This window comes from Chelonoidis abingdonii, chromosome 2 (assembly GCF_003597395.2).
Source record: "Chelonoidis abingdonii isolate Lonesome George chromosome 2, CheloAbing_2.0, whole genome shotgun sequence".
In the NCBI taxonomy this organism is placed as follows: domain Eukaryota; kingdom Metazoa; phylum Chordata; order Testudines; family Testudinidae; genus Chelonoidis; species Chelonoidis abingdonii.
This window is the reverse complement of record NC_133770.1, coordinates 63518151-63543991: the sequence shown is the minus strand read 5'-3', so window position 1 is coordinate 63543991 and position 25841 is coordinate 63518151. Positions and strand designations below refer to the sequence as shown.

At 40.0% G+C, this 25841-nt stretch overlaps 1 protein-coding gene across 1 annotated transcript in view; it reads left to right on the top strand.

Annotated features, from left to right (window-relative positions):
- The window catches only part of RAPGEF5 (Rap guanine nucleotide exchange factor 5), an 85068-nt gene that overhangs the window by 32002 nt on the left and 27225 nt on the right, over positions 1-25841 (top strand). Inside the window, exons 2-10 of the mRNA XM_032783394.2 lie at positions 963-1041; positions 5024-5168; positions 7890-7987; positions 9952-9982; positions 10890-10968; positions 16505-16654; positions 19444-19541; positions 21288-21410; positions 24238-24416. Of these exons, the coding sequence (XP_032639285.2) occupies positions 963-1041; positions 5024-5168; positions 7890-7987; positions 9952-9982; positions 10890-10968; positions 16505-16654; positions 19444-19541; positions 21288-21410; positions 24238-24416 (982 nt within the window). The remainder of the gene's footprint in view (positions 1-962; positions 1042-5023; positions 5169-7889; positions 7988-9951; positions 9983-10889; positions 10969-16504; positions 16655-19443; positions 19542-21287; positions 21411-24237; positions 24417-25841) is intronic.

Genomic DNA, 25841 nt, shown 5'->3' with positions numbered 1-25841 from the left:
AGTTGTGAACTAGTACAGTTTACTACCCAAAGACTTGATGCAAAACAATTGAAATGGATAGAACTATTATCTAAACAAATGACTTAGCTTCCTTTGTTAAAATACCACCAAAGCCAAAAGGAGGAATATGAGAGACAGAGAAAGCTTTGGTTACATTGTTTTAAAAAAAAATTCCAAAAGGTTAACACTGCAAACAGAAGCTTAAAATGGGACTCAGAACTGATGTGCTACCATTTGCTTTTCGGATCCCAGTCAATATATATACAAATTCACCTCTTCTACTCTTTTTTTCAAATTCCCGAAAACAATTTAGTCAAGCCTGTGGTAAGGTTGCTTTGCTGAGACTACCTGCAAGGGTGCCAATTGGGATGGTTACTTTTTTGTGTGATGTAAACACCTGTTTACTAACTATGGGATAGAGGCTAGCTAGTTATTTCACATATGGTCCTGCTTTAGAAGGATGAGTCATTCACTATATACCTACAATACCAGCAGTCTAGAAAAGGAAAGATTTTTAATGGGCTTTTGTAGCCTCTGTCTGTCCATCTTCTTGCCATAAACTTTACTAAACTCTTTTGGAAATAACCTAACTTACCAAAATGATGAAATGCCATTTTTAAGCTCACAGTGTGAGAAAAGGTGCATAAAGGAAGTGTTGTAGGTTTTTAAATAAAAATCATAATGTATAACATTATTCAAAGGGCCTGATTAAGTCTTTTCTGATTTGCAAGTAAACAAACATTTAGGGTGCCACTGTGACAGAAAGATCTCATGTTCTCAGAGACAGCATATTGTGAACTGTTTCAAATTTACAATAAATAAGTAATACATTTATTGGGCTTGAATCCTCAGAATATTTTAACAAGCCATATTCCTGACATGCAGACTGACAGCACTAGTTGGCTGCCTCCTCACCTCTGTAACTTACTGTACTTTGGGATTGTTTTGTGTTTTCTCTGCAGAGACCCTCCTTGATGACTTCCTTCTCACGTACACGGTCTTCATGACAACTGACGACTTATGCCAGGCATTGCTGAGGCAATATCCTTCATTAACTGAAAGTTATGTATTTGTAGTCCTCCTCGTCTTTCCTACAGGAGTCACAACCCCTCCCAGGGCTCCAGAGAGTGCAATGTGGGTATATTTGTACACCATGCCAAGGAAACATGGCATCCTGCTCCCCTTCAGGCACCGAAACAGCTCCACTGATTGATTTGCCAGGAGAGAGCTCTGAGCCTCGTCTCCTACCTATCTTCATCTGGAAGATTTATACATCTGTTGGTATGACTATATAAAAGAAACCTAGCCCATGTGGAGGAAGCTTCTTTTACCCACCACTGTGCCCTCACTCCTGATGTGTATTTGCTCAAGGGCAAGTGTCAGTCTGGTCCTTTGTGTTAAGGAGCCTTGCCTCAATATTAATCCATATACAAGAGGTTAAAAATGAAACTGGGATAGGGGCTTTTTAAGTTGTGGTTGTGGAATATGCTATACATTCAAAGAGTTGTTCAGTAGATAATATATCTAGTTTTTACTGATCCACAAGTAGTGACCACATTTCATTTTCTTCCCTAAAAATGAGTAGCAAGCCACCACTAAGAACAGAAGGAAGGAAACCTCACCTTAAAAAAAATGTATGTCTCAGCCAGTTAGATAGGATGAAAAATTAAATACTGTAACTAAGCCATATAATCAAACACAAAGAAAGCTTAGACAGAGTTCTAAAACACAATGTTATCTCCAGAACTCCTTGGGAATATCTGCATGTGATGGATCTTAATAGTTCATTGACTATCATTTTCTTGGAACTAAGGAAATGATGCAATAAATGACATTTCATATTTCCCATTATATCTCATAATGAAATGTGCCACAAGAGGATACTATTTTTTAAAGTTTTATCTTATTAAGAGTAGCCATCTGGATGTTTGGGAGGATAAAATATGCTTTTCACACACACACACATTGAACTATAAACTATACAGAATGTATGCGTGTATAGAGGTTGCACATAAGAATGCTGGAAAAAGTGGACTACTACCTAATATATAGTACTGAGACACACAGAGACACCTGAGCTGTGGAGTTTATATTGGGATTTGGATACAAAACGGAAATCTCCCAATGTTCAGGTATGTTTAGATTGGCATTCTGTTCATTATCCAGAAAGAGAAACTTAAACTAGAAATTTCAAACCCAGATTTGGATCTGAACTTCCCCAAAATTCAAGATGTTTCAGACCAGATGCTTTGTTTCATAATATCTCTCTCTCTCTCTCTCTCTCTCTCACACACACTCACACACTTACACACACACCCATTATAGTTGCATGGCTAAGCACCCAAAAATCAGAAATTCCAGTACTATGGTTGAACGTGGAGTATTATTTCTGTCCCATGTACCATGATACAGTCTTTAATTATGTGATCACATACACACACTTGTTACTTCTGAGGGAATTTTGTGCCACTGCGTGTGCACAGAATTCATGTCCCCCGCGGATTTCTTTGATTTTCCGCAAAAATATGACTTTCTGACAGGGAAGCAAAGGGAGGCTGCAAGAGCAGTTGTGCACCACTCCCTAGCAGAGCAGGTACATTGTTTCAGGCACCCGGAGCAGCTGGCGGAGAGGTAAATCACTGCGGGGCTGGGTACACCCCAGCCAGTGGCTCCTACCCTGAGCCAGGATAAGCTGTTAGTGACAGCTGGGCTGGAGGCAGGAGAGGACAGGACTTCCTCTTCCCCTGCAAGGAGTGTCTGGGGCTGTGTCAGACTCACCCCCAGAAGCTTCCCCCAGCTGCAGGAAGCTTACCATCCTCCCCTGCTTCCCATCCCCATCACTCCTCAGCTGTGGGGGGAAGGGGGAGGGATAGCTGCTCCCCCCATCCACCCAACTTCCATGCATCCGGACCTCCCATATCCAGACACCCCTGCCAAGCCTCACCGGATACATTCAGAACACCCCTAGCCCTACATACCTGAACCCCAGCCCACTGAACCTCTACCCCTGTATCTGGAGCCCCCCTGCACCCAGACCTCTGCCCTCAGACCCCTACTCCTGTGTCCAGTCCATACTACTGCCCCCTAACTAGCTTCTCCCAGACCCCCACGTCACCAAGCCCCACTCCCCCACCCTGAGCCCCTTCACACTTGGATCCTGCCTGATAGAGCCTGCCCCACACCTGGTGTGCCTGGTGCAGAGAGGCAGGGGCCCAGGGTGTTTCTGGGGCAGGCCCAGGCTTTGTGCTGTGTCAGGGTTGCGTGTAGCCTCACCACTGAGTCAGTGTCCTGGGAATCGGAGGTGGAGAGGCTGCAGGGTGATCTCCCACCTTTGTGCAGCCAGTGGCCTGTGCTTCCCACTGCCATGCTGGAGCCTCTGCATTTATTTATTGACAAATAAAACTTACAGAATTTTAAAATATTGTGTGCAGAATTTTTAACTTTTGGCACAGAATGCCCTCAGGAGTAACTTGTATTCAGAACTGCAAAACATAACATATTCTATTGTAGTATGTGACCACATAACCGAAGATTGTATTGTAATGCAAAAGTTTATGAAGAAAGAGGTAAGATTGAGTTCAACCTCAACATGTTCATTTCCTTATTCTTTTTATTGCTTATCTGTGTACAATCATCAAATTAATGTAGTTTTTCTTGTCTCACGTAAACACACACATGCACGTATATAATATACCTGTGTACATTTATATAGACACATTAGTTTAGCTTCTTCATCTTCTCATGTTCCTGATTTGAATTAAACAATATAATTATAATTTTTATAGAGTATACTTAATTATTAATTCATTAAATCCTACTTTCTTCCATCTGCAAATAGCTATACATCGTGTATACATGACGACAATAGTGAACATCCAGAGGAGTTAAATTAAAAGGGTCGTTAATGTTCCTATATCTACAAAAAATCACTTATTAATTTAAAATATAATGTTTGAAATAGGAATGAAACCAAAGTTACCTATCCCTTCTTCCCCCTCCCCCGCCCCAGCAGCCATGGGACAGTTCAACCCAGTCCTTTTTTTGGAAAAAAGTTTTATATGTTGGTTTATACTGTCATTTACAAAACACAATTACAAAATTAGATTTAAATTTACCTAAACTGTGCTTCCTCTGATATAGACAGTTCCCAAAAATACTCATATATCTATATAATTTACGGATTTTAATGTGTGGTAAGGGGAAAATAAGTGGTATATATCCTACAATGACCAACCTTTTAGTGATATGGTACAAAGTAAAGATGGAAAACATGTTTTTCAGGAAAATGTTCCACTTACCTCCATATGATGTGGACTGTTTGTTTTAATTAGCTTGTTGCTGTAAAATGAACTGATTTGTCAAGTTTCAGTTTTTATAACATGATGCGCAAAAGTGTGCAAACAAATGATTCTCTATACTTGAGGAAAGAAAGAGAGAAAATTTATAAGAGGCAGAAATAAATAGATTGTGTGATGTGGCAGTTTTCTCCTGTTGCTTTTACTTGCATTATGACTGGGGAAAAATGATCAAAATTGATCCCTTTTACTTTTTTTAAAATAATGTGTTATTTCCGCTGATGCATAATTATATATAGGTGAACAAAAGTAATTCCTATGCTCCAAAATGTAATGTTTGTATTTAATGATTCATTGTCCTGCTTCCAACAGTAAATCATGTTTGCATCTATATCAGCTGCACAGAAAAGATATGACTCACATTGTGCAATTTCTTTTAAATTGCTTTTCCTTTTATAAAATTGTGTCCCCAGTCTATAAAGGAGAAATATAGGCAGGTAGCAATGAGGTTCAGCTGACATTTCTGTAACTGTGTATTTCATTTCTAAAAGTTGATAACCCTTCTCAATTTCCTAAACTGCACAGGATAAAGTACTTAAGACTATATAGTATAGAGAAAAAATCAGCACTGCTGGAGGTATGGGTTACATGACCTAACCATTCTTTTTCCCCCTTTAATTTCTAAATTTTAATGATACCCTAGGCTTTTGTTCCTTAACCTATTGTACCTATTGTGCTAAAAATGATCAAGGCAAGGAAGAAAATGCAGATGTTCCCTATAGAAAACGAAAAGTCTTGCATTTGGTGTCTCAGTGGACTTCTCTCTACAAAGACTGGTTACATGAAGATGAGCATTTAAAGCAATTTTTAAAGGTACTGTAATACTCACTAATTCACTTTAATACTATGTAAATAATAGATTCTCAGGAACGTGTTGAAAAAATCCCAAATGAGAAAAATATTGGGCATAATTTTTCTTACCTTTTGAACTCTTTTGTACTAGGTCAGTGATTAGGACATAAGTCCTCTCTGCCCATAGATGGAAACAGTATGACTAAGCAACATTCTACATGTAAGAGGCTTAATGCCTCATTGATTTTTAAGTTTCAACTGAATATCTGTTATGTGAGACACCTGGAAATAAATACTGAGTTCTGACATGATATGATATGAAACTTTGTACAAAGGGTGGGTAATCTTTAAAGGGAGGAGCTCTAGTCTAATAGTTTGAAGGAAAAAAATTAACAGGTAAAGGAAATATCCACAGATGTACTCACGTTCTTTACCAGTCTAGAACTTCCCAAATCAGTGTTCCAAATAACATAGACTGGAACAGAATTTTATGCCCCTTTCAGCAAACACTGAGCATCTATTCTGTACTGTTTGACAGGTGCTAGTAGATACCCTGGTAGTTCCTTTATGCATTTTGAGAAAGAGAGGGCCTCTCTACACAAGCACTTACTGTCAGTGCACACTAGGAACTTTTAGTGCAGATAAGCAGGGCCCATGTGGATAGTTAATGTGTAGCATGCTGGAGTACTATAGATTTACATTCCAGCTTGGTGTGCAGTAAGTGCTTGTGTAGACATGCCCTAAATTGTTGCCTTACTTATGAGCAAGGAGTGTTTGGTTTGTCTGTGTGATGCATTCGTCTGCACCAGCAGGGTGTAACTTCTAGTGCATACTAGTGTGTCACACATTAAGTAGCCTATGTGGACCATCCTGGTGTGCACTAAAAATTCACTAGCATGTTAATGTAATTGCTGTTTGAAATGGAGCTATATTAACACATACTAGGGGCCAGCAGAGTTCACGTGGGCTAGCTAGTGCATGATACAGTTTTGCACACTAGAATTTACACCCCTCTGATGTGGGCTTAACTCACTGTGTAGACAAGCCCTTACTATCCTGTTTCAGTGATTTCTAAATGCAACCGTAACTTGATTGTCATTAAAACAATAATGCTATGTTGGGCCTAGATCTGTCTATTTTAGGGGTGGGCAATCTTTTTGGCCTGAGGACCACATCTGGGTATGGAAACTGTATGGCAGGCCATGAATGCTCATGTTCCCAGCCAATGGGAGGTTGGGGCAGGGGCAACATTCAGAGCCCTCTGGCTGCCCCATGCATAGGAGCTGGAGCGGGGACATGCTGCTGCTTTCAGGAGCCGGGCAAGCCCTGGATCCTGCTCCCCGTTGGGAGCTTGAGGGCTGAATTAAAACAGCTGAAGGGGCAGATGCGACCCCCCGGGCCATTGTTTGCTATCCCTGATCTATTTCCTACTTCTGATGGAAGGAAAGAATTCTCTTGGGAGTCTGCCTGAGCTCCTCCTCCTTTCCTGAAGTAAAACTCTTTACCTTCATTTAGGGACCTGGTTGGGGGCACTGTCTGTTATGGATTCACTCATGGTAAACTTAAGAACCCTGCGGTGCTAAACTAATCTTGGAGGAAGTTTTGGGCTTCTTTTGATATTTGAGTTCCTTGTGACTGATGCCGAGCACATAGAAGTTTGGGCCCCAGGGCTTCTGCTCTAGGGATATTCCATGTGTAAAGCGGTGCTAGGAGTTGGGCATCAACTGTGTCAACAATGGGGGATTAGCATTTTATTAAATGTTGGTTTATATTGTAAACCTGCGGGGGGTAGGGGCTATCTCTGTTCTACGTTTATGTACAGAGCCAAGCACTTTGGGCCCCCATCCCTGACTGTGGCTTGAGGCGCCACCACGGTACCTCTGCTACTACTACTAATGTTCACTTGGTCTAAATTTCCCCTGAAAAAATTGCATATGAAATTGCAGTCTAAAATTATTTGTGACCACAGTTTATAAAGTTGGGCTCATAATTTGGCCTTCAGTATATGATCCTCATTGGTTAGCCAGGAAAAACTCTGTCTAAACCTCTGGATGGGTATAGAAGATCAGAGAGAAAATGTTCACCTCCATAATGACTTCAAGCATCAAAGACAGTATAATTTGTTTACCTTTATATCTAAGGTCAATTGTCTTCCTTAATTAGTTGAGGCTCTCAGAAGGGTTTGAATGACATTCGGGAAATGCAGAAAGTCAAAAACATAAGATTTATTTATTCATTAATTTGAGACTATGAGAATCTTGTCATTTCCGTGTGAGAGATTCTGGGACTAGAACATTTTTGGATGTAAATGCAAAAAAATAAATGAAAATACTCCTAACTTTATTAGTCAGATCAATTGATTAATTATTATTACTGTCATTGTTTTGATCGAGTGATAATGGTGTGATCTGTTTTCATGCTTAACAGTAGATTGTTCTGAGCTAAACCAGGTTAGAAGTAACAAACACAAGTGCCATTTTAAATCTTTCCACAGACTGATGAGTGCTGACACCTTAGTGCTATTCCTTTGTGATGGTACAAAGAACACTTCTCTGTACAGCAGCCAGACACTGACTGGTTTAGTTATGTAAAGAGGAACTGTCTGGATTACAGGACTTATTTTAAAACATTCCTGGAATTTATTTTAGTAGGGTAATGCTTCATTTGAGGGAAGCTGCTGCTATGATGTATAATATTTCTTCCAGTCATCAGATATGTGCAGATACCTTTTTTATTTTTCAGACAATATACAGAAATGTGTTAGATGATGTGTATGAATATCCCATACTTGAGAAGGAATTGAAAGAATTTCAAAAGATACTTGGAATGCATCGTCGTCAGTAAGTATTGATTATTGTCGTCAACCCTCATTTTTTGGGGTATAATTTACTTTTTTTTTTATCTTAGCACAGAGAAAGACAAAAGGATAAGTAATATAACTATGATACAAGGGAAACAACCTTTCTTTTTACATATAACCTTACAAATAATCTTTCTTTTTACCTGAAGCCAGATTATTCCAATTTTTTTCATGTTGTAGAGTAAGGTACTATGCAAATACTCCCATTAATTTTGGTGAGACTACTTGTGAAGTAGAGTATTATTCAGTGTGAGTAAGTGTGGCAAAATGACTCATTTGTCCTGGTTATTTTTAGTAAAAGTCATGGGCAGGTCACGGGCAATAAACAGAAATTCATGGAAGCTTGTGAGCTGTCCCTGACTTTTACTAAAAATAACTGACAAAATGGGGAGGCAGGAGGATTCAACACCCACCACTGCTGGAGCTCCGGGATTCCCTCCACTGCCCACAGTGGTGGAGATCACCAAGGTGCCCCCTGCCCACAGCAGCTCGGAGCTCCTGGGTGCCCTCTCCCACCCTCCACCACCCTGCAGTGACTTGGAGCTCTGGGCCCCCTGCCAGCTGACCGCTCCAGCCTGGCTGCCCTGGGGCTGAAGTGGAAAATGTCGCAGAGGTCTCTGTAAGTCACGGATTCTGTGATCTCCCATGACAAAATCTTAGCTTTACCAGTAATTAGAAATGAATTATTTAAAATAACTGATACAATATACTGTATTGTTTGTGAGTGGGCAGGACTTCTTTTACCATGAAACATTTACTCAACTCTCTTTTGCAACTAATATAGCAAGTTTTTGTTCTTTAATACTAATTATGTTTTTTAAAGACATTTTAATGCATATGTTTCAAGTAAGTAGAATTTTTTTGTTGTTGTTTGATCATCTTGAGATCAAAGAGAGCTTTGACATTGACTATGACCAGTTCTTATCTCTAGGGTTGAATATCTTATTTGTTTTCTGTAGTATCAAACAAGTTTGAAGCACTTATGTTTTCATCCCAGATTATATAATTAAACAAGTGGTTTCAATCTATTAAAAGCAAGTAGTTATCCAGCAATTGTTACTCTTATAGCCTCAAAAGTCTGTTTTGCAATTGCTCATACCATGCAACTTTCACAGTTTGGTGTAATTAGATATTTAGAGATTTTACATTCAAATCTGTGAAATCAGTGTTTATGTGGACTATTTCATTCTTCCCAGGGTTTGCTATGTTTCTGTGATTGGTTAAGCTTGCTAAGGGAGTCACTAGGTCAGAGGTAGCCTGAACACTTGTCTACGTGTGGAATTAGTCGGGAACAGCTATTACTGAATAACTTCATGTTGTGGACTCTCATATTCTAAAACAAGAATGCCTTGCTCTTATTTAGCTTAACTGTTCTAGAATAAATGTATCTACACATGGAGGTATTCAGGCATAGTCGTTACTGAATAGCTGCATATGTAGACAAGCCCTGACTTTAAAGGAATTTTAATTTTACATATAATCTTTGTATTTGGCCCTCAGTGTCAGAAACAGAAATGGGTCCCAGAACTCCTGACTCAAGTCCCTGATCTGACCACCAATCCATGCTCTGTCTTATACTGGCATATAAAAATGTGAATGTTCATGGTGAACCAATTTGCCAAGTATGCAGTACTGTGCGCACTGAAATATGTTAAAGGATGTTGACAGGGTACACCTTTTGTAAATGTACACCTCAGCTGATGTAAATCAGCATAGTTTCGCTTTACATAAGTTAAGGAATTGGCCCTAAGGTTTTTAGTGTCGTTTGCTACGGCTTGATCCTATGACCGTATAACTTCTTCCTGGGTGCAGCTGAGTGCCCTCAGCTCGCACTGGAGGAACTCTGCACTTACTTTATAGTGACTATATTATGTTGGTTGGCTGCAAATTCCTGTCCTAATCTTTGGATAGAATGAATAACTCAAATTATCCCTTTTGTTTCAGCACTGTAGATGAATATTCACCTCACAGAAAGGTAATATAGAGTACATATATTTGACTTTTACATTGATTGCTTGCTCATAGCCTCCCCTCCCCTCTCTTGGCTTCTTCTCTTAATTAAAAATGACTACTGGCCAAAAACATGACAGGACACATCTGAGAGTCTAGGCCTGTAATGTTGCTAAAAGCTTTTTTCCCCCTGCCAGCGCAGCTTTGGTTTCAGCTGTGTGTGCTGACCTAAAGTGGCTGTGACATTATTAGCATTTTAACAACATGTTTTGAGATGTCAAAATTCAATAGGAGCCTAACAGCATGCTGCTTCCTGGCTGGATAGATACAGGTTTGAATTTAGGAAGACAGACACAAACAAATCTAGCAAAGACAATGACTACAAATGTCAGGTAGTCAGTCAGAGTAAAGAGAGTTGTGCTGTGACAGGGACAGATACATACAGAGAGAGAGAGAAACATGAATTTGTGCCTATTTAACTAGAAGGAAAGGATGCAAAAGGGGGATGTCAACATAAGAGCTACATGGCAGTGAATTGCTGTGCTCATGAAATTCACTGGACTGAAGCTGAAGTGTGTAATAAGCTTTAAAATGTTATTTTGGAAATGTGAAAAGCAGAAAATGAGATTGTAGAGAAATTGCTGACCAGGCCAACTGACAGTAGCTATTTAGGACAGTGTGTAAGAAATGAACTGTGAATGTGATTAGAGTCCCTTGCAAAGTTTGCACTGCTTAGCCTAGACATGTCTAATTTCCTCAGAATTCCCCACCTCTACTGTTGTTAAATAAGGCAACTCCCTCTTTATTTGTCCAAGAATGGATGGGTGGATTTCCCAGACTTCTCTAGAGCATTCTACATGCAGTTATTGCTTTGTAAAGGGCAGGAACACATACATTCATTGTTCTTTTTTTATTTATTTGTCCCGTCTTAGAATAAAGCCTTTTTCCACCAATTCAGTCTCAAGGAGAACTGGCTCCAGCACAAAGGAACCATGAATGAAACAGAGGAAAGTAAGTATGATTTAGAAGCAGTAGAGGAAAAGCTCAGTGCAACACCTCTAAATATTGGTACAAGAATATTTCTACATAAAGGCTTCCCTTAAGCAACACTTTCAATTACAAACTTACAACTTCTAAATAAGAACCTGGAGCTATAAAAGAAGAAAGATCTAATGCAGTGAGAATACAGTTCTGTCTGATGCCTTATGCAGGGCTTCAACTGTAAAATGATGTCTTAGGGGCGCCTTTTTTTCCTTTCTTCCCTCCCCACCCCAACATCTTAGTAATAAAACAACAGAGTCCTGTGGCACCTTACAGGCTAACAGATGTATTGGAGCATAAGCTTTCATAGGTGAATACCCACTTCAAAGCTTTTTACAGATCCAGACTAACACAGCTACCCCTCTGATACTTAGTAATAAAGGTATGTGACTCACAGGAGTTTTGACAAGAGATTGGACTTTATTTCTAGGCTTTCGACATATGGCTCCAGATTGCAAAAGGTTAACATTCCTGTCACCTGAGGGCTCCTGGCTCCAGTAGCCATTGTTACAATCTTCTCCCTCCAAACTCATTTGCAGGTGAAATGCAACACGCCCCTTCACGTTAATATCATCCATTTACAAAATGCACTTTGCGTTCATTGTTGGTAATGCAATAATAAAGTGAAGCATTACACATTGTCAGCTTTTTGGGAGTGAGAGAGAGAGGACAATCCTAGCATGGCTCCAGATTGTTGTGTGAGCTGAAATTAGTGTGTATAGAGACTCTAGACCCGTGCTTAAGCAGAGAAGACAAGAGTGAAGTCCCTCACTTTATGAAGACACTCCTGCAACATTTTCTAGTCCACAATGGTAACTGAAGGCCCAACAACTCTACAAGTTCAGCTCAGATCAGAGTATAATTAATGCCCATTTATGGTTATCATAACTGTGCTCTTTAAATATTCAGAGAAGTATTTCCCTGTGGTGCTCTCTAGGGAGGCTTTGTAGCTCTCTAGGGTTACCTTATACTACCTAACTTTTGGCTTGACGTTCAGATTTGTTGGGATTTCAGGCCCACAAGACAGCCTCTAAAAATTTCATGGTGAGATCCTCACCCCTGCTCTGGCTCCTTTATGACATATAAAAGGGCCAGAGTGGTATAAAGGGGCCCTCAAAGCCCCATATGCAGGTGGAGGAAGATTCCCTTGAAGTAGGAACTGAAGCAGACAGTCATAAGACTTCCATCCTTGGTGTGCCAGAATGTGACGCTGTGGTCAGGAGGGACATGTCAGGGCTGTGGATGCTACAGGTAGTGCTGCAGTCCATAGGGCATCCTGGGGAGGCTGCTGTAACTTACACAGACCTCCAGCTCAGTCTAAATTATGCTGGAGGCATCTTCGGCCTGGGGACCAGCCCAGGATCAGAAGAGTATAAAGATGATTTAAAGCTAACTTAGTCCACACCTTACTTCCCTTAGACTATGAGTTTGGTTCTGCGCTTCTTAGGCCTGGTCTACACTACGCGTTTAAATCGATTTAAAGAGTGTTAAATCGATTTAACGCTGTACCCGTCCACACTACAACGCCCTTTATATCAATATAAAGGGCTCTTTAAATCGATCTCTGTACTCCACCCCGACGAGAGGAGTAGCGCTAAATTTGATATTAACATATTGGATTACTGTTAGTGTGGACGGAAATCGACGTTATTGGCCTCCGGGCGGTATCCCACAGTGCACCACTGACCGCTCCGGATAGCAATCTGAACTCGGATGCAGCGGGCAGGTAAGCAGGAAAAGCCCCGCGAACTTTTGAATTACATTTCCTGTTTGCCCAGCATGGAGCTCTGATCAGCACGGGTGCGATGCATGTTCAATAAAAAGACCACATGGGCCGAGGAGAATACCTAGATATGCGTGTATGGGAGCAGCAATCTGTTGATCAGAGCTCCGTTACAGACGCAGAAATGCCAAATGCGTGAAAAAAATCTCCAGATACACACGGCTGACAACTGGGGAAGCCAAGACTCAAATGACGCTCATGGATGAAGGGTATGAGGACTCCAGCTACCCACGTCCACATGAGTTCTGAAAGTACTTTGCTTTGGCTGAGCTCCCAATGTCCTGTAGTTGAACAAACAAGTGTCGGCGTGCGTCAGGGATAGCTCCTCACGTTCCCCACACCACACGTGAAAGAAAAAGAGAAAGCAATCATTTCTTGACTTCTTTCAAGTACCTATTGTATGAATGCTGCTGGTGAGACGCATGCTGCAGCAGGAAGAGCAGTTCCTCTTCCTCCTCCCTGTGGTAGACGTGCATTGACTGATATCCGTCGTCGCATCAGCCGTGAGCTCCTGGATGGCTGATGTGAGGCTCGCCGGGGCGCGATGGTAAAAATGGGAATGATCCCAGTACTCCAGTGATGGTCCAGACGGCTGTACCGTCTCAATCTTAGCGGACGGGCTAGACTTCATCACCGCCTCCCTTTCCTGTGTAAGAAAGACGTACTGCCTACTGTCATAGCCCCAGCGAGGCTGCCTCTCTCATTTTATCATCATAACAAGTCTTGTTTCTTACCTGCATTCTTTATAACTTCATGACCAAATGGGGGGGTGGACAATTGCACCGTACCAGAAGGTTGCGGGAGAGGAAAGCAACGAGTGTGGGTTGTTGCAGGGCACCGCTTGTGAATACTGACACTGAGAGCTGTGCTTGATACACTGTCGTATACACTTGCCTTTAGCAGGACTGACTTATTTTTAGAACCGTAGGGAGGGATTGACTCAGTCCCAAGTGAGTCAATCCCAATTTTGCGTTGCACCCCCGGCGATTTCAGCCAGGGGCACTCATGATAGCAGCGGACAGTACAGACGGGGAGAGATAACCGTCATCTCATTGCCAGTTTTCTCCGGCAGTAGACGGTGCAGAACGACTGGTAACCATCTCTGCTATCATTGCAAAAGCAAGTGAATGCTGCTGTGTAGCGCTGCAGTATTGCCTCTCTCTCCACGGCATCCAGTACACATACGGTGCCGGAAAAAAAAAAAGCTGAACAGGCTCCATGGTTGCCGTGCTATGGCGCCTGCCAGGGCAATCCAGGGAAAAAGGGCGTGAAAGGATTGTCAGCTGATGTTTTCCCGGAGGAAGGAGTGAGTGACGACATTTACCCAGAACCACCCGCGACAATAATGATTCAACCCAGAATTCCAAGGGGCGGGGGAGACTGCGGGAATTATGGCATATCTACGGAAGAGCTACCCACAATGCAACGCTTCAGAAATCGACGTTAGCCTCGGACCATGGACGCACAACGCCGAATTACTGCGCCTACTGTGGCCACATGAAATCGAATTTATAATATCAGTTTTATAAAATCGATTTTAGCTAATTCGATATTATCCCGTAGTGTAGACGTGGCCTTAGAGGAAGTGCAGCATGGCATCTCTAGATTTTCAGTGGTTCCATAGCAATAGCAACCACAGATCTGACATTTAAAATACGAGTGGGGAATAGAGTTTGGGCAGGCCATAAAGATGACTGTTCGTGAGTACCTCACATCTAGTGTGGTCCAGATCCATTTAAAGTAAGGGAGACGTTATTGGCCCAATTTAAAATTAAAGATTGTGTTTGCTGTTGGTCCCCCCTCACTGCCCCTCCCCCACCCCCAATGGCAGAGAATCCTGGGGGAGGCGAAGACATTTCAGCCAGGAGGAAAATCACTGGTTTTTCCGGTAACCATTGTAGGCAGGTCTGATAACACTTTCCAGATGGAAGTCAAATAATCCTGTCAATTCCCCCGCCCCTTTTTTTTTTATAACAGCTGGTATCATAAAGCCAACGTGTATCTTTTCATGAGTTTTAGCTATTCCAAATAGAAATTCTGTCACAGGATGAACACCTGATTTACTGCTTGCCAACAGAGACAGGCTAACAAAAAAATTCTTAAATCATCTGACTGAGATTTTTTTGTAAGGGTTAAAACTTAAGGTTCTCTCTCCTTGTCTACTTCAAAACAACAAAATTGTGTTTTTTTCACTGGAGTAAAGTTGCTGACCAATGTCCTCTAGTGTAGCCTAAGTTAATGAAAATGCCTTGCAGTTGTAAAGGTTTGTGAAGCAGAGGCCAAGGGTTATTGTTTTATACATCTGTCAATAGAGACAAAAGAAATCTTATCTGTAGAGGAGAGAAAGGATCACCTCTATACTTTTGTTGTCTGTCTGTCTAGAAAAAAAGACTAAATTATAGGTTAAAAAAACAATGTTTAATGAAGCACCAAAGTGAGTACAAAATAAAGACCATTCTGGTAGTGAGCTTCATTGACAGATGATGTCATTTTTGAAATACTGATTATGCATGTCTGCTGCTGTGTTTCCCCTCTCTTATATTACTACCACAATCCACTTGACTGACTAAGATTTCAGTTCTGCAAAACCTGGATGCCTGAACCTTTGTAACAGGAACAAAAAAGGTGCTAACTGAGCTGATCATATGATGATGCGGTTACTGTCATGCCAGACGAACCTATTTCAAGATAGACCTTTGAATTCTTTCTCCTTAAGACCAGCTGAAAGGTTATTACTGAGAGTTATTGAGTACCTGAATCTCCCTTTAACTTCAATGGAAGTTACAGGCACTTGGGCACTTTTCCAGATCAGTCCCTTACAGGTGTGAAGCACATATTCCAAAAAGGAGCTATACTTGAACTAAGAACAGGAGTAGTTGTGGCACCTTAGAGACTAACAAATTTATTTGAGCATAAGCTTTCGTGGGCTACAGCCCACTTCATTGGATGCATACAATGGAACATATAGTAAGGAGATTATATATATTTATGTATGTGTGTATATATATATATATATATACACACACATACAGAGAACATGAAAAGAAAGGGAGCAAAAATCAACAGCTGAGCTTGAAAAGGAAAAAGAGAGAAGAGGAAACTTGTTTTCAAAGTATCCAAAATAAAAGTGTTAGAGAACACCTGCTCTTCAGTAAGTACTTACAGGAATTCTAACTGTATGTTGGTGAAGCACTGTACTATTCTTTATTATGTCCTTGTGATTTTCCAGGGAGAGGAGGAAGGGAAAAATGATGATGTTTGTCTTAAGAGGTAATTGTGCTTGTAGGTCAGGGGTCGGCAACCTTTCAGAAGTGGTGTGCTGAGTCTTCATTTATTCACTCTAATTTAAGGTTTCGTGTGCCAATAATACATTTGAACATTTTTAGAAGGTCTCTTTCTATAAGTCTATAATATATAACTAAACTATTGTTGTATGGAAGGTTTTTAAAATGTTTAAGATGCTTAAAATACAGAGCCCCCCGGACTGTGGCCAGGACCTGGGCAGTGTGAGTGCCACTGAAAATCGGCTTGCGTGCCGCATTCGACACATGTGCCATAGGTTGCCTACCCCTGCTGTAGGTCAATGCACAGCAATTATCAAAGATTACTGTCAAACAGAATAACAGCCAAGGCATTGCCACAGTTTGGTTTCTTAAAATCTTCCACCTCCTAGTAGTATGTGTTCTCATCTATTTATGGACGTTTCTTTCTTCCTTTGTGCAGTTTTCTGCCGTGTGTATATAACAGAACATTCCTATGTCAGCGTAAAAACTAAAGTATCCACTTCAGCTCAGGAGATACTGAAAATTGTAGCAGAAAAAATCCAGCATGCAGAGGAGGACCTGACTCTGGTTACCGTCACATTCTCTGGGGGTAAATAATTTTCACTCATCCTACCTTTTACTGTATCTCATCTATAAAAAGATAGTTGACATTTTAAAGTGCAAGGATGTAACTGTTCCAGTATGGGTCCACAGCTGGATGACCATAGTAACAATAAGGAGCTGCCTACCAGAGGGTTGTTTCCATGACAACAGCTAATTTTTGGGTACAGTAGGTTATTGCATTTCCTCACCAGGATTGGACTGCAAAGGATTTTCAAGTGGTTAGAAATATAAGATTTTTCCACAGATAAGTCTCCTAGTTTCATATTTAAATGAACTTGGGAAGGTGCTACGGTCTGATTTGCCTTAAAATGAAGATGAGTAGCACTGTGTATTTTCTGTAATGGGTGGATGGAGGAGGGGTAGAAAATGTGTAAAATGTAGCTGTTCGGAGCAACGCAAGTAATATTTTCTCTGATTAAAGGCTGTTGGGATTATCCTAGTTCATAGCTTTTTTCCCCCCCTTATTATTTTTGTCTGTCTTGCTTAACAAAGAAAGGTTTATTGTCTCTTTCAAGGGAGATCACACAAATTACAAGCTGACTCTCTTGATCTATTTTATGCCTGGCCCCCTCATTTCCTTTGGTGTCTGTCAAATCTTAAGATCTTTGGGAAGCTGTTTTGCTTATTTTTCATGGCCGTGAATTTGGTAGGGCCATAACTATACGTCATGGACCATGAAATCTGTTTTTGTGTGTGTGCACTTTTACCGTATACTATATAGATTTCACGGGGGAGACCAGTGGTTCTCAAATTGGGGGTCCTGACCTAGAAGGGAGGTGCAGGGGTGTACAAGGTTATTTTAGGGGTGTTGCAGTATTGCCACCTTTACTTCTACGCTGCCTTTAGATCTGGGCATTTGGAGAGCGGTGGGTGTTAGCTGGGCATCTGGCTCTGAAGGCACCGCCCCACCAGCAGCAGCACAGAAGTAAGGGTGGCAATACCATACCACCCTTATTTCCATGCTGCTGCCTTCAGAACTGGGTGGCTAGAGAGTGGCAGCTGCTGACTAGAGCCCAGCTCTGCAGCCAGCTGCACAGAAGTAAGGGTGGCAACACCATACCAGGCCATCCTTTCTCCTGCACTGCTGCTGACAGTGGCTCTGCCTTCAGAGCTGGGCTCCCGGCCATCAGTCGCTGCTCTCCAGCTGCCCAGCTCTGAAGGCAGCACCGCTGCCGTCAGCAGTGCAGAAGTAAGGGTAGAAGTACCGCAGCCCCTCACCTACAATAACCTCGCAACACCTCCCCCCCAACTCCTTTATGGGTCAAGACCCCTACAATTACAACACTGAAATTTCAGATTTAAATATCTGAAATAATTAAATTTTTGATTTTTAAAATCCTATGACTGTGAAATTGACCAAAATGCAGCATGAATTTGATAGGGACCGACTTATAGTATCCCTTTGTTACTCTTAGTGAATACAAAGATGGTGATTTAATTAGTTGCATAAAAATAAGAAGCTGGATCTACAAAAGAGGCTAATGAATAGATTTTAAATATATGGGCCAGGTCCTCAGCTGACATAAATTGGTGTAGCTCCATTGAAGTTGGACACACCTATATTTGTACACACCTATAATGTACACACCTATATTTACTTTTGAATAAATCTAAAATGGATAAATACAATAAATTATACATTTAATTTATCTGATTCAAAGCATAAGGTCAAATTCTCTTACCCCCATGCAGATCCAAAACAAACTAACTTTGTGCAGGGTACCCATGTGGGTCATGAGGCAATGGCATCCTGCCCCAGCAACCCAGAGCCTACGTGAGGAGCAGCCATGCTACCACATTTAAGTGGGAGTTTTGGCCAGCAGATCGACGTAATTTCCGGACATACTTGTCATGCCGCTGCCTGTGCCCTAACGTGCCTGTAGTGCCTTCTTAGAACTGCCAAACAGTGGTTCTGCTGCTTTTCAGGTCTTGTGCATCTGTGTAATTAGGAGGGAGGATTCACTGCTACATAATGATGATGATGATAACTTCATTGCTAGCTTTGATAGCTACAGAAAACCAGCAATTCATAAATACTGAAGTATGGTATTATCTAACGGCCTATATATGCTGGTTTCTAGAGAAAGCACTAAAATAATAATCACTACTAGTTGTTTGTTAAATTTCAAAACTAATTAAAAACCAACAACAATAGGAATGTCACTTATTCGTTAACATTTGTAAGTCACAAATTGTTACCTCTTCTCCTGGATTAATTCATTCAGTGCTATCAAAACTAAGGTGTCCTGATTGTGTTATACTATCGGTAGCATAACTCCCATGTATTTCCCTTTTCTGGTTGTAATAACATTTGCATGAGTTAGAGATCTGCTGCATCTTCTGTTTGTGTTAGCAATGTAAACATTAAAGATGTAATTTTTATTAAACCAGTTGATTGAATGAACTAGGATGTTTTCATTCAAAATGATTTCAGAATTTTTTTACTCCGTGTAAACAGTGGTTCAAATGTAAATGTATCAACCACTACTAAGGAGCTGAAAGCACTAGTGCAGGTGGCACAGACCTGAATAATTCAGCTTCATGGGCATCTTGTTTGATTGTATTTACCGTACGCCACATAGACAGTGGTACCTCAAGCCTGGTGGATAAAGGGGAACAGGTTGAGTAAATCATTAAATACTATAGACAATACTTGGTTACAATTGCTAAAGCAAATTTTCCTTTAGGCATTTATTTGCATGTGGAACTTGTTGTTTATGTATCATGTAAACTTCTGAGGCTTCTGACTTTTTTTAATATATATATATTTTAAAGAAAAACATGAACTACAACCAAATGACCTGGCTATCTCAAAATCTCTCGAAGCATCCAGTCGTATGTTTGTCTACAGAAAAGATCTGACTGATACTTTGGTAAGACTGTATGATCTAAAGCTGTATAATGGTCTATTTGTCTGATTCCAAGTCTAAACCTAGTGGTTTTTCAATGATGATGATACTTTTCAATGTACAATTTTCTTTTTCCAATTTCCTTAATAAAACTTGTCTGGACTAATTTGCAGAAAGGGAGCTGTAGCATAAATAACTGCCAAAGTCTCTTTCTGTAATTTATTGAGCTAATTGTGCCTTTTAAAATTAATGGTCCTGAATTTTAGTGTCTTTACTAAACAGCAGTGGAATTAATTAATGTGTCAAATAGGCTAAAGCTTTTATATCCGTTTATAGGGCTTGGTCAACTCACTGACATTTGTTAAAAGAGAAAAATTAAAAGTCAAATAATGCTTGGTCCCTGTGCAGGGATGGTAATGGGATGGGGATGGAGAGAGCCCGTGTAAAGAGCCTTATTTCCTTGTGCCTCTCAGCCACTTTGTAGGGCCAATGCATAATAGGATTTTTCATGCTCTGCTGAGTTCAGCATCTGTTCCTCTCTAGGATGGCTACTGCACAAAAAGGCTCATGTCAGACAGGGGAACTAGGCAGACCCGCAAAGTGAACTATGCTCCAAGGTGCAGTCCCTCTCAGAGTATCTCTTGGGGTGGTGCTACTATACACCACCTGCAATGTAGACCAGCACATGTCAGGTGCAGTTAGATCCTCAATAAATAAACTTTTCAACAATCCTTTGCCAACATTACAACTATGTAGAAACAAGTATATGAATATTCCAACTGCTATGGTACATTATCAGTATAATTAGACTTCATAAATTTGCCTTATGCAAGAGAAATGTCTAGTTGCATTTTATTGGATGAATGTCTCCTAAGAGCTGACATGCTATTATAATGTATCTTCCACATTGTTTGCAAACTAGTATCCACCTTTTAAAAAAATGTTGTTAATAGCAAAACATCCCCAGCAAGTGATAAGCAATCTAGTTTTATTAGCTACAGAGAGTTTTGTAGAAGGTTTTAAATTTTATTTTGTATCTGTCAAAAAAAAAAAGGCACTAAAATGATAGCTCAGCTAATCAAAATCAGCTTCCATCTGGGTAGATGACACATGCCAAATTTCAGACTGATGACATAAAAAACAAGAGCAAACTTTTTGAAAATCAAATTTACAATAGAAATGGCAGATGATCCTTAACTCCAGTGGTATTAATGAGTTCCACAGTAATATGCTAAGTAATTTTTGTGAATTAGGCCTCACATTTTTGTATTGCTGCCTGACAGTTGCATTCAAAGTAAGCCATTTTTCATCACAAAATTGATGGTTTTATGTAACTTGTAAATGTGCATTCTGGGCTGCAGGTACATTATATGTATATTCTGTACTATAAATCTGGTCTGTTTCCTTACTGGAACTCACCATAACATTGTCTTTATTTTGAATACAAAACTTGCTGGAGCATTATTTCCGGTAACAGGCCATAATGATTTCAAGGATTTCACTTTCATTATGCTGTCTGCCTGGTCAGTCTTTTACAATCAGGTTTTAGAGACAGAGGGGGCCTAATGCAAAAAGAAGACATTGATCACATTTTTCTGTTTGTTAAACAGGCTGTAACTCATTGAAGGTGAACAGTGTGATGAAAAACTTAAGTGCACTCAGGGAAGATTACTTTTTCAATGTTGGGTTTTTACTTCAGTGTAGTAGCTAATTCAGGGCAGAGTATCTGGAAATTGCTCAGGATGCTTTTGTTTCTGTCCGTTGACTTAGAATCCATATGCTGAAAATGAGGAATCACTGCAAAGGTCTGTGAGAATTTTGGGAATTAACACCTGGGATCTTGCCTTAGAATTAACATACTTTGATTGGAGTCTCTTCAATTCAATTCACGAGGTAAGAAGCAGTAGCTTTAGTGTTACTGTATCGCTAATTGTCCAAGTTGTTGTGGTTTTTTTAATCAAAGATACAAATATGGGTAAAATAAGTCATTAAAAGTTAGAATATAGGTTACAAATGGGAAAAAGAATGTATCATTTAAAATTCATGCTGAAAGGTCTACTCTATTGTTCATGCAGAGGAAACTGATGCAACATCATATCATTGTCATGATTTTGCAATGTCCTGATGTTGCATCATCATGTTTACGTTGGAACATAAGTATCACAACATTGCAGTGCATCAGTATCATATTTAATGTAACAACACTGGGTGGTGAGAATATCACATAAGCTCCAGAAGATGTTTTGGCAACCTTTGATAGCCTGTAAATCTGTCCAGGTAAAATTGATGCCCCAACATAGGGAAGTTGTACGCATCTTGTTTTTCCTTTGATCATATGTGAAATTTTAAATTTGTATTGTTTTATATCTGAAAATAGAAAAGTAAGAAGAGTCTGTCTTTTGTACATAGTAATATTTCAGTAAACTTAAGACTTTTTGATTGAGATCATAAAAGCCATATAATATGGGGTGTGCGTGTACACACCCACATCTCCTGTGGAAGGGACTCGATTAATTTGTATCAAGTTATCACTTTAAGCGCAATATAACCTGTGATTTTAGCAAAGCCACTAGATGCCAACCTAGTGTGGAGGACTTTAAACTAAATTCAGAGCGGGCAAGTGCAAAAGTCCACAAGTAGGCATAAAAAAGGGCTAGATGGCTGGGGTAGTGGTGGAAGAACATGGAAAATTACTAGAGAGTCATAGGTCTTATTATCTATCCCTTTCCTAATGATTCCTAACATTCTGTTAGCGTTTTTGACTGCTTCTGCACATTGAGCAGTTGTTTTCAGAGAACTATCCACAATGACTGCAAGATCTCTTTCTTGAGTGGTAACAGCTAAGTTAGACCCCATCATTTTATATGTATAGTTGGGGTTATGTTTTCCAATGTGCATTACTTTGCATTTATCAACATTTTGTTGCCCGGTCACCCAGTTTTGTGAGATCCCTTTGTAACTCTTTGCAGTTTGCTTTGGACTTAACCCTCTTGAGTAGTTTTGTATCATATGCAAATTTTGCCATCTCAGCTCCTTCCTGACCTCAAACCTTTTTGATGGTGTAGTGAGACAGTTCCTCCCTTTTTTTCCCCGCCTGTTCTTTCTGAACAAGCTATATCCCTCTATACCAATATCCCAGGCATGAGACTTATCCCACCAAGTCTCTGTAATGTCAATTAAGTCATAATTTAGGTCATGGACTAATACACAAGAAGAACTGGAAGTATTTCCCATACTCCTTGTATTTGTATATATACATTAAGAAGATGAGCAGATTCCCCTACTGAACATAAGAACGTCCATACTGGGTCAGACCAAAGGTCCATCCAGCCCAGTATCCTGTCTTCCAATAGTGGCCAATGCCAGGCACTTCAGTGTAAATGAACAGAACAGGTAATCATCAAGTGTTCCATCCCCTATCGCCCATTAACATCCTCTGGCAAGGAGTTCCACAGATTGACTGTGCATTGCGTAAATAAATACTTCCTTTTGTTGTTTTAAATCTGCTGCCTATTAATTTCATTTGGTGACCCCTAGTTCTTATGCTATGAGAAGGAGAACATAACACTTCCTTATTTACTTTCTTGACACCAGTCATGATTTTATAGACCTCTGTCATATCCCCCCTTAGTCATCTCTTTTTTCCAAGCTGAAAAGTCCCAATCTTATTAATCTCTCCTCATATGGAAGCTGTTCCATATCCGTAATCATTTTTGTTGCCCTTTTCTGTACCTTTTCCAATTTCAATATATCTTTTTTGAAATGGAATGACCACATCTGCATGCAGTACTCAAGATGCCATGGATTTATATAAAGGCAATGTGATATTTTTCTGTCTTATGGTCTGCGTTTAATTGGTCCTGCTCAATACAGGGGCCTGGACTCGATGACTTCTCAGGGTCCCTTCCAGCCCAACATTTGAGATTCTAAAATGGCACAACCATTTAAGGCCCACTCTAGTGCCCTGTGTGCCTTCCCACTGACTTTAATGGACATTGCAACGGGCCCTCTAAATCATAGTCCTGAGTAATCTAGAAGTCTCATGGGAATAAGGTGGATGGAGGGAATATGGCCAGTGCAACAGAAATGTCAAAATCAAAATAGTAGTGAATCATAAACTGAAAAAAACGTGGTGCCCCATTGAGAATAAGGGGAAGAATGTGACCTCTTCCATGCCTTTCATGTTAGATCTGTTCTCTGAGCTTTTCTATAAGTTCCATTAGAAACTTAGAAGTTCTGTTTAGAAACTTTAAAACTACAGATGGGTGAACTTGTTCAGACAAAAAAAAAAGCCTTCGCCTTGCTCCCTGAAGCATTAGCTATTTTTAGAACCAAATCTGAAATGAATTTTTTTTTAAGGCTCTGGGATGTTCAGATATGGGTTGTTTTTTAGGCTGGAGCTAGAATGATGAAATGTTGAGACAGACAGACTATTCTTGTCCTTTTTCCAGACCAGAAGTAGAGCCGCAGAAAATCTCATAAAAACACTTATTGCAAGATTTCCAACCCACATGCAAACTCAAGGGGTTCCAATAAGCCTCTAAACTCCAAACCAGAACTTTGAACAATTTGAGATTAACTTATCACTGATTCAGACACCCCTTATAAATAGCAATGATTTCTTACCTAATCTAATTTTTAAAAATATATTAAATTTTAGATCATTTAAATTTTATTTACAGTTTTTAAAAGCCCTACTAATACAATAATTGTGTTCCAGCAAGAGCTGATATACTTCACCTTCAGCAGACAGGGCAGTGGTGAAAACACTGTGAATCTTAGTCTTCTGCTTCAAAGATGCAACGAAGTACAACTCTGGGTGGCCACAGAGATACTCCTCTGCAGTCAGCTCTGTAAACGTGTACAGCTAGTGAAAAAATTCATCAAGATTGCTGCCCAGTAAGTAACTAAAGTTGAAACTGGAATCCTTCAATGAACATCTTTTATCTTTTCATTTGAGGGGGAGAGAGACAAAGTGATGAAAGGAAATTTGTTGTTATCCCTTGTCTTTAAATGTTTAGTAAGTGTGATGTACACATAAAATGGTCTATAAATAACAATATTAACAAACCCTGGCCAAGCCCAAGCATGATGCAGCTGTATGCTTCATTTATATGGCTGTCCTTTGTATCAAACAACGATGTCATGGCCTCTTGTGTGTTCTCTTGTGGCTGTGTAGTTTGATCCATGAAGATCAAAGTCACAAGCAGATATCACATAGGCATGCACAAGCTCCCACTAAAGACTTGGCATGAGATTTGGCCACTTTTTCAGTCAGTTTTTCATCTCTGTCTTTCTCAGAGTGTTTACAACCTTTCTTGATAGTTGCTCTCCATTTAAGTCTTCCTCTTCAGCTCAGCCAATGCACTTACAACATAACCTGCAAAATTCAAGCTATTTCATTAATGTCTTTTGATAAGACCACCAAATGCATTTGCAATGTTAACCTTAAGCCCATACATCCAGAGATGAGACTACTCAGACTGAGCTATTGCACAGTCTACTCCTCTTGAGTGTGCTTAATTTAACTAAATTGTTACATTATTTAGTTACATTTGCCAAATTTTAACTGAGAATACTGGATGGGCAATTCCTGCTCCATTACTAACATTATTAGCCTTTACTGTATGCTTGTGGAACATAATACAAGTAAATACTGTACACGGAGACGTCATTTCTCTCTAATCATGACAGTTTTAGCAACCAAGGGAATGAAGCTATAGAAACAAATGCAGCCATTCTCCTCACCTCTATCATGCATTTGTTGGTCTGCTGCAGTATGTGAATATTCATGTTCATAGAAAATGTATAATTTGTTCACACATCTATCCCTTTGCCGATTGACTTGATTTAATTTGTTCCAAGAGAAGCAATTATATACAGAAGGCCATTCTCTGCTGAACCAGTGTCTTTGGTGAAGTGCATTCCGTTAATCTAATACAATGTACTTACAAATGCAATTTGTTTTGGTTGCAAGTTCTGTGCTATCCAACAATGCATTCATTTCCAGGCTTATCAATTGTAACTTTGTTCTTATTCTGTCTGAAAGGATTGATTTCATGTGGCTCACTGGCTTCCCTGCTAACACTAATTTGTATTCCTAGAAGAGTTTCATTGCTGTTTCCCATGAATAGGGATATATATGCCCCTAGAGTCAGAGGTTGCTATGTCTGAGTTAATTCCATCTCTTTTAGGGGAATGTGAAGTTAAAGTTGTAGAAACCAAATTTGGTAACTGGCAAATAGAAGAGGGCATTTTATATTTGCATTACTGATGTGCTCATTATTGTAATATCTAGGAACCAAAATATAGATGCAGATTTAG